The sequence below is a fragment of the Echinops telfairi genome, unplaced genomic scaffold (assembly GCF_000313985.2).
Source record: "Echinops telfairi isolate 266 unplaced genomic scaffold, ASM31398v2 ScPeMD7_7420;HRSCAF=8458, whole genome shotgun sequence".
NCBI classification, from domain to species: Eukaryota; Metazoa; Chordata; class Mammalia; order Afrosoricida; family Tenrecidae; genus Echinops; species Echinops telfairi.
In genome coordinates this window covers 4,251,490-4,260,675 of record NW_022111320.1, presented here as the reverse complement: position 1 = coordinate 4,260,675, position 9,186 = coordinate 4,251,490, and the positions used below count along the sequence as shown (strand labels likewise).

The following is a 9,186-nucleotide window of genomic DNA, read 5'->3' as shown; positions in this document are numbered from 1 at the left end:
AAGATCAATGTCAAGTTTGATGCGTCTAAGAATGTAATATAAAGCAAAGAGAATATGTTACATAAACTGTTCCAAAAATCATGCACCTTAGTAATTTAGGGCATATCTGAAGACAATTTTTTACAATTATTTAATAATACCTAATAGCTTTTTAGATAGTAATAAACCAAAACCAAACCAATCTCACAATCTCGATGGAGTCAATTCTGACTCATAATGACTCTATAGGACAGGGTAGAAAGCCCTCTCTTTCTCCCCAGAAGCAGTTGGTGGTTTTGAACTACTGATCTTACAGTTAGCAGCCCAATACATAACCACCAGGCCTCCTAAAATAGTAATAGTATCATATGACTTCATTGTAAAGCTCTAAGCTAACAGATATATAACACAATGTTAATTTTGAGATCAACTACTCAGACTGTTGATTAGCATCATTCCAGGACACTGTTAGTCAGAGAAGGGTAAAATTACTCTTAGCATTTTACTTTTAAGTATAATTATAGACGATAAAATTAGGTCTATCATTGACTCTTCACAAGTTTAAAAGATGCCCAGCCATAGGGAAATAAGTGAGAAAGCAAATTCAGCATGAACTTTACAAATCAGGATGTTTTAGTTCTGTAGAATGTTTAGTAATTTATTCACATTGTTGAAAATCACAGATTTATTCCTAACACAGAGAAAATATAAAGATACCTTCCAAGAATGCTCATAATATCAGAAGATTGAAACACAAGTGATTGGTCTTACATATATTGCCCAGCACCATGACATTTTCTGCTAAAATAACCCAAACGAAACAGATTCAATGCAGGGGATTTATTTTTTGCTGATTTGCACAGGTGATCCTTTGATGCTGAGTTTGTCCACAAAGACGTCGGATCTTCTTCTACCTTCAATGGCTGGACTTCGGCGAGGTTTCTCCCTGAGAAATATCCATATGAACATTAATGCCATATTTAAAGAGCTCAATGTTGATATTGTACATCAACATTTAAAACCACTGTAACGTAAGGAGAGTTTTATTTTTAAAGTTCCTCAAAGCTCTGAAAAACAAAAGGCTGGCGGTTTCATTATTTTCTACATGTAGGAGGAGAGCAAAAGACGCTTACCTGGGCTAGACTTAAGTCTCACTATGCAATATGATAATCACTAGTCACATTAGTAAATTCAAATTGAAATAAAATATTCAGTTCCTCAGTTGCATCAGCAACATCTCAAGTGCAACTCAACAGTCACATGTAATTAGTGGCTATTATGTTGGACAATGCCCAGTCATAAAATTTGTATCACTGCAGAAAGTTCTACTGGACAGTACTAGTTTAAAGAAAATCCACTGGTGGAGCCATATGTTTACAGATCACCCTTAGAGAGTGAGCTCTATGGAAGCAGACTTCATGTCTAAAGTTAATAGAGGTAAGTTTTACTCAATAAAATTGCCAATAAAGTGAGACAATATTACCTAACTAAGGTGGGGGCAAGTTTTCAAGTCATTCTACAGGAAATATGGAGGTGGGGGCTCTAAATTTTAAAAGGAGTATTTTAAAAGAAAGGATGCTGGCTCTTGAAATTCTGCAAAACGCTCTGACTGACTCGATACCCACTTGTCCATGGCTACCGCTGCTTCTGTGAGGCTTCCACCTTCGGCAGCAATCTCCACTCTCTTATGGCCTAGAACAGATTTCTGTTTTAAGGCCCCGTGAAGCATCTTTCTCTTTTGAGTGTAATTTCAATAGGAATTAGTTATTATCTTCAAGTTTCCCCCAAGAAAACCAAATGAGATTGTAAAACTAAATGATATATACTAAATGTGTAAAAATATCTATAATCTTTAATCTGTGGCTTAACTACATGTATTTTGAAGCTATTCCAAAAGTAATGCCAAAACAGGTGAAAATTTTCTCAAAATCATTCCAAAATATATCTAACACACATGAATCATGGAATTTCACATATTGCTATATATTATACAAGTGTCTAAAATGCCTTTTCCCTTAAATGCTCAATTTCTACTTTTTCAAACAAATTCACTCACTGCCACTGAGGTGATTCCAATTCACACGAACCCTCTAGGTCAGGGCAGAAGTGCCCTGTGGGCTTGTAAGATTGTAACTCTTTATGTAAGTTACAGAAACCCTTGTCTTTACTTGGCTAAGGAAGTTATTATAAGCTTTCCAAGTATTCACCATCCTTTTATCATTTTGCTAGACCTAAATATCTTTGCTTGGTATGCAATGTATGTGTATACATACACCCAGATTTAAAAGTTTCACAAGAATAATTATAATATATGGCTTTTCCTTAGAAAGGTTTTGGCTTCTGATTACCCTCTGAATCAGTTTACTAGTTAGGTTGCTAATCATAAAAAACCTACCTACTACCATCGAGTCAATTTTGACTCAGTGACCCTATGAAAGGTTTTTGAAACTGTAAACCTTTAAAAGAGAAGACAGCCTTATCTTTCACACATGGAGTGGCTGGTGGGTTTAAACCACTGACCTGTGGCTAGCAATCCAATGCTTACCAGACAGTGTCAGCAAACCAAACTCACTGCCATGGAGTCAATTTCAACTCTATATCCTGGCAGTTGTTACACAGTGCTCCTAAATTAAATATGGCTTGGAGATACAAAGTTAAAACTAATTATTATCTTTCACAAAAAATATTATAGATATAATTTGGATATTCATCAAAGCTTCCTGATAACAAAAATTAAAATTAGCTAACTTTTATTCTAATTCTTCTTAAAAATAATCACTATTTTAGAAATAAACATTACCTTCTTTTAAGCTCTTGGAATCCTGAATTGTCATGACCAACACTTGGCATCCTAGGGCTTTCGAGATGATGCCATCTGCCCCCCGGTCTGTATTTCAAAACCTCATTTTGCCACTCATCATCAAAAGCATGAGCATCATCTGCATGAAACATCAAAATAAAGTAAGTATTAAAGTATCAACTGTCAATAAAGGTCTTGCTCCTCATACACTTCCTTCCAGGTGGATGCTCCCATCAGACTAGTTTCAAAATAAAGGCAGGAAGCTAGTAATGACATGGTTTTGTTGAGTATCTCATTTTCCCCTGTCCAAAGAACAAACAAAGCTGCCCTGGAAGAAGTATGGCCAGAATGTTCTTTAGAAGCAAGGGTAGTTAGACTTCACTTTGGACGTTACCGAGAGAGACCAGTCCCTGGAAAAGGATTATTATGCTTGGTAAAGTGGAGGGGGCAGCAAAAAGGAGGAAGACCCTTGGCAAGATGGATTGACACAGTGACTGCAAGCACTGGGCTCAAACCCAACAATTGTGAAGATGATACGTGATCAGGTGGTGTTTAGTTCTGTTGTACATAGGGTCTCTGAGTCAGAACTGACTTGACAGTGCCTAACGACAACAACAATGGCATTTTTCCCCCAGGAGAAAGATAAGGCTTTCTGTTCCTGCAAAGATGTAAAATCTCGGAAACCCAAAGGGGCAGTTCCACTCTGTCCTATGGAGTTGCTATGAGTTGAAATTGATGGCAGTGAATTTTGAGTTGCTGAAATATCACATTATTCTACTCAATAGATCTCTTGACCTGATTACTCTGGCTTAGGTCTTTATTTCTAAATACTGTCACCATCACCAAGCTGCTTCTGTTATTTGGACTGTGGCTAACACTTCCTGTTCAACATTTCATCCTCCTACCTGAGTTGCTCTCTGCTGTCAATTCTTGGGACAAGTCTTTCAATTCAATTGTCAATATTTTGTTCTACTGTGGGCAGGTCTTCCTAAAGCTAACCGGTATCTGCCATTGTTATGTAACTTTCTACTCCTTGAACCCATTCCTACTGGAAACAAATTATTCATCACAATGACTTTCACTTGCAGCATGTGTAGCCTTTCTTGCATTAAACCAAACCAAACCCACTGCCTTATAGTTGATTTTGATTCAGAGAGACCCTATATAAGGTTTCCTAGATGGTAAGTCTTTATGAGAGCCGGACAGTCTCATCTGTCTCTGAAGGAGCAGCTTGGTGGTTTTGAACTTTGTGGTGAGCAGTCCAAAGCCAAACCCACAATAACACCAGAGCTCTTAGATGATAAAAAGGAAGTGGCATTAAACTTAAATGTAAGATTTTCAATGAATAAATTGTAGTCTAAAATGATAAAACAATTTTACACTTTACCAGATATAAAACATCGCTATTCAAAATATTTTCTAAACAGGGATGAATATAATTTAAGGACTATTAATGAGAAAGGGTAGAGTTCTGGAATACCTTAAATGCAATAGAATGTGGTCATATATAAAAATCTAAAATATACAAGAAATTAAAGTCTTATCTGTACAAAAGTCCAAGTGTCCAACAATGCAAAATGATTTAAAAATAAATTATGGCCTACTCATGGTAACATTTCAGATAAGCATTAAAAACCATGTTGTTAAAAAATAACATCAGAGCATAAGCAAAAGTGAAGAAATCTGATGGTGCCCGGCTATCAAAGGATATAGTGTCAGGGGTCTTAAAGGTTTGAAGATAAACAAGTGGCCATCTAGCTCAGAAGCAACAAAGCCCACATGGAAGAACACACCAGCCTGTGTGATCACGGGGTGTTGAAGGGATCAGGTATCAGGCATCAAAGACAAAAAAGTCAAATCATTGTGAATGAGGGTGAATGCAGATTGGGGACCCAAGACCCATCTGTAGGCAAATGGACATCCCCTTACACAAGGGTCGCGGGGAGGAGACGAGCCAGTCAGGGTGCAGTGTAGCAACAATGAAACATATAACTTTCCTCTAGTCCCTAAATTCTTCCCCCACCCCACCCACCAGCCCCCACCACTATCATGATCCCAATTCAACCTTACAAATCCAGCTAGACCAGGGGATGTACACTGGTACGGATAGGAACTGGAAACACAGGGACTCCAGGACAGATGATCCTTTCAGGACCAGTGTTGCGAGAGGTGATATCAGGAGGGGGGAGGGTGGGTGGAGTATAAATGGGGAACAATTAGAAGGATCTACATATAACCTCCTTCCTGGGGGATGGACAGCAGAAAAGTGGGTGAAGGGAGACGTCGGACAGTGTAAGATATGACAAAATAATAATAATTTATAAGTTATCAAGGGTTCATGAAGGAGGGGGGAGCAGGGAAGGAAGTAAAAAATGAGGAGCTGATGCCAAGGGCTCAAGTAGAAAATGTTTTGAGAATGATGATGGCAACAAATGTACAAATGTGCTTGACACATTGGATATATGTATGGATTGTTATAAAAGTTGTACGAGCCCCCAATAAAATGATTAAAAAAATTATACTGGGGACCCATCATAAGTTGGAGGTGAGAAATTTATTATTTTATCTTTTGTAATGCTTCTTATAATACAAAAAAAGTGTTAAGAATTTAAAAAAATAACATCAGAAGTGATGGTTCACAATTATAATAATGCAAACTCACTGCTATCGAGTTGATGCTAAATCATAGTGGCCCTATAGGACAGAGTAGAACTGCCCTTGTGGGTTTCTGAGAATGTAACTTTTTTTTCCTGATTGTATTTATTAACAGTTTTATTGGCATATAATTCACAAATCATATAATTCAAGAGTTGTTACACCAAGAAGAGTTGTATAGTCATCACCGCAATCAGTTTTAGAACATTTTCTTCATTCTGTACTTATCTTATTAGCTCCTACATCCCCCCAAACTTCCCTGTTTCCCCCACCCCCCACCCCCGCAAGGAGGCATCAATCTAGGAGACTAACTTTTCATGGGAGTAGAAAGCTTCAAACCACCAATGAGTGGCTGGTGGTTTCCAAGTGCTGACCTTTCAGTTAGCAACCCAACTGTAAACTATGATACTGCCAGGATTGCTATCTCCATGGTTCGCAGCTTTAAACAACCAGCAGCTCCTTGGGAGAATGCCTGGGCTTTCTACTTCTGTAAACATTTACAGCATGGACCCAATAGCAGTGAGTTGGGAGTTTTTTAAATAATATATAGACAATAAAATTCTAATTTTGAAAAAAGTATATGTTTATATGTAGAAAAACTATATTACAAGACATATTAAAACATTAAGAAGTGTTCTTTTAGGTTGAGATTATGGACAATTTAATTTTTTCCTTGTACTTTTCAAATGTACTTATCAGAAAAAGATAACTTAAAAACTCACTTTGTGCACTGACAAATTCTTTAAATATCCTAAGAATCCTACTTTCCAAGTGCAAAATAAAGAAAATCAGCGATAGCATACATTGCTAAAATTCACTATAAAAAGGTTTACTAAGCAATCATTAAACCATAGTTCTATTACTTTTACAAAGTGTTACCTACATAGTTTGTTGATAAATAAAATCGGAGCTACATCTTTAAAATGCTTATACAACAATAACTACAAAGTTCTATAAGTAAAGCTATTTAAAAAGATAAAATATAAATTTTGAGATGACTCACTTTCATTCATGTTGAGGAATTCCTGATTAACCTCTTCATCTCCAGTCTTCTTGTTCTTTGACTTCTTAATGACATGAGCTCGATCATGGATATGATGACCAACAGCCATTTTTTCTAATCCACTGTCAGAGTCTCTCAAAGTTCTCCTGGTTTCTTTTATCTGTAAAGTAAAGCACATAAAAATTATTTAGTTGGAATTTAAAAAAATACAGAATGAGAATAATTCTAAGTTATTCAGGGCCTGGTTATTTGTAGCATTAAGGTCACATATCTACTGTGGATCTATATGATCAACTAAAGATCCACCACCAACTAGATGTAAAGGGAACCAAAATCCTCACAACTGAAACAACGTCATATATGATAAATGGAAAAAATGTTGAAGTTGTCAAGGATTATATCTTGCTTGATCTACAGTCAGTACTCATGAAAGCTGCAGAAAAGAGATCCAATGGCACATTTCACTGGGTAAATGTGTTGCACATAAGGCCTTTTTTAAAGTGCTGAAAATTAAGGATGTTATTTTAAGGACTAAGCCATGGTATTTTTTATTGTCTTAAATGCATGTGAAAGTGGAACTTATATTACTAATTATGTCTGATTAAGGAAGACTGAAGAAGAATCTATGCATCTGAATTACAGTGCTGGCAAAGAATACTGAAAGTGGCCTGCCAAAAGGACAAACAAATTTGTCATTGAACAGATACAGCTAAGCTATATTGCTCCTTAGAGGCAAGGATGGTGAAATTTGGTCTCATGCACTTTGGACATGTTGTCAGGAGAGACCAGCCCCTCTCAGAGGGCATCATGCTTGGTACAGTAACAGGAAAGCAAAAATGACGAAGACTCTCAACAAGCTGGATTAACAAAGTGGCTGCTTCAATGGGCTCACACATAAAAACAATTGTGAGCATTTGGGAGGGTGGCACAGAACTGGGCAGGGCTTCGTTCTGTGGCACATAGGGTTGCTATGAGTTGGAACCAACTCAACAGCACCAAACAATAGGAAAAGGCACCCAAGGAGGTGCAGGTAAGAATACCATCAACTCAGTAACCACCAAAAACCAAACTCGCTGTCATCGAGTCAATTCCGACTCACAGGGTAGAACTGCCCCTCTGAGTTTCCAATATTTAACTCCTTATAGGTGTAGAAAGTCTCATCTTTTTCCTGAGGTACGGCTGGTTTCAAACTGCTAACCTTTTGGTTAGCAGTCCAATATGCAAGTTGCTGTCACCAAGGTGATATAGTGGGTTATACTTTGGCCTGTTAAACACAAAGGTGAGCACTTTGAGACCAACAGCCACTCTGGGAGAGAAAGATAAAAGTCCCGTAAGGATTTAGTCTCAGAAACCCACAGGATTCTGTCCTGTTGGATCACTATGAGTCAGAATTGACTTGATAGCCGTGAAATTTGTCAGTACACACTGTTGAGTTTTTAATGCTTTCACATGTCTCTCCCCACATCCATTCCACCATAGCACCAGATCCAATTTTAATGATTAAGATTTAGAAAACTCTAAGAATTCTTAGGAAATACTTACACCTCCCGGAGCCCTGCGAGTCTGAGTTGAAGCCTGGAAAACCTTTGGTGGTTCATCGCCTACTTTGGAATAGGTCATAACCGAGGAGGAACAAAATGAATGTCCACTTGGATCCATTGAAAGCTGACCCTAAAGATAAAGATATGAACCGTAAATTCAGAGAGCTAGTTTAGTCATATGAAGAATTAATTCCAGAAGGATTCCAGTAAATAACTCAGTTAGCTAGAGGTCCCAGTGAGGATACTATAATGTAAGTGTAATGTATCAAAATGGTACCCCAGGGAGGTCCAAATCTCTGTTTTAAGTAATACTGTATACTTGTGAGAAATACAACAGGCAATTCCCTCAGAGATTTAAGTCTTGTATCATCATTTGCATTTATGTACAGTATGCCCTGCAAATCTGTGATACATTTTTAGTCAATAGTAGATGCTTGTGAGCAATTTTGCAAACATTTAGCCAAACACCAAGAAGTTTCACATCTCCAGATTGCTACAGTATTAGAATTAATAATGCCATATATTTGGGCATTCTGAATGATCTACAAAATTCAGACATGATTAGTAATATAAGTTCCATTTCAGAGATAGAATCATGTTATTTTCCCCCCAATAAAACGGTTTTAAATTTTTGTTTAAAAAAAACAAAACAAAAAAAAAATTTTGTTTATTTTATTTTATTGGGGGCTCATACAATTCTTATCACAATCTATACATACATCAATTGTGTAAATCACATTTGTACATTCGTTACCCTCATCATTCTCAAAACATTTGCTCTCCACTTAAGCCCCTGGCATCAGCTTTTTTCCCCTCCCTCCCCGCACTCCCCTCCCTCATGAACCCTTGATAAATTATTATTTTGTCATATCTTACACTGTCTGACTTATCTTTTCACCCACTTTTATGTTGTCTGTCCCCCAGGGAGGGGGTTATATGTAGATCCCTGTAATCAGTGGCCCCTTTCTAACCTACCCTCCCAGTATCACCACTCTCAGCATTGGTCCTGAAGGGATCATCTGTCTCGGATTCCCTGTTTCCAGTTCCTATCTGTACCAGTGTACATCCTCTGATCTAGCCAGATTTAGTGTGTTTCCTCCATATGGGCTCCATTGTTTCTGAGTTAGATGGCCACTTGTTTACCTTCAAGCCTTTAAGACCCCAGATGCTCTATCTTTTGATAGCCGGGCACCATCAGCTTTTTTCAC

The 9,186-nt window shown here is 37.5% G+C and overlaps 1 protein-coding gene across 3 annotated transcripts in view; it reads right to left on the bottom strand.

The window, feature by feature from the left end:
- Nucleotides 1-804: 804 nt before the first annotated feature.
- The window catches only part of MLF1 (myeloid leukemia factor 1), a 39,842-nt gene continuing 31,460 nt past the window's right edge, over nucleotides 805-9,186 (bottom strand). For all 3 annotated transcript variants that reach the window (XM_004704120.4, XM_004704121.4, XM_045297715.1), the window contains 4 exons: nucleotides 7,980-8,108; nucleotides 6,438-6,597; nucleotides 2,780-2,918; nucleotides 805-925 (listed from right to left, as the gene is read on the bottom strand). In XM_004704120.4, coding sequence (XP_004704177.2) covers nucleotides 820-925; nucleotides 2,780-2,918; nucleotides 6,438-6,597; nucleotides 7,980-8,108 — 534 coding nt within the window. In that variant the 3' untranslated portion in view covers nucleotides 805-819. The remainder of the gene's footprint in view (nucleotides 926-2,779; nucleotides 2,919-6,437; nucleotides 6,598-7,979; nucleotides 8,109-9,186) is intronic.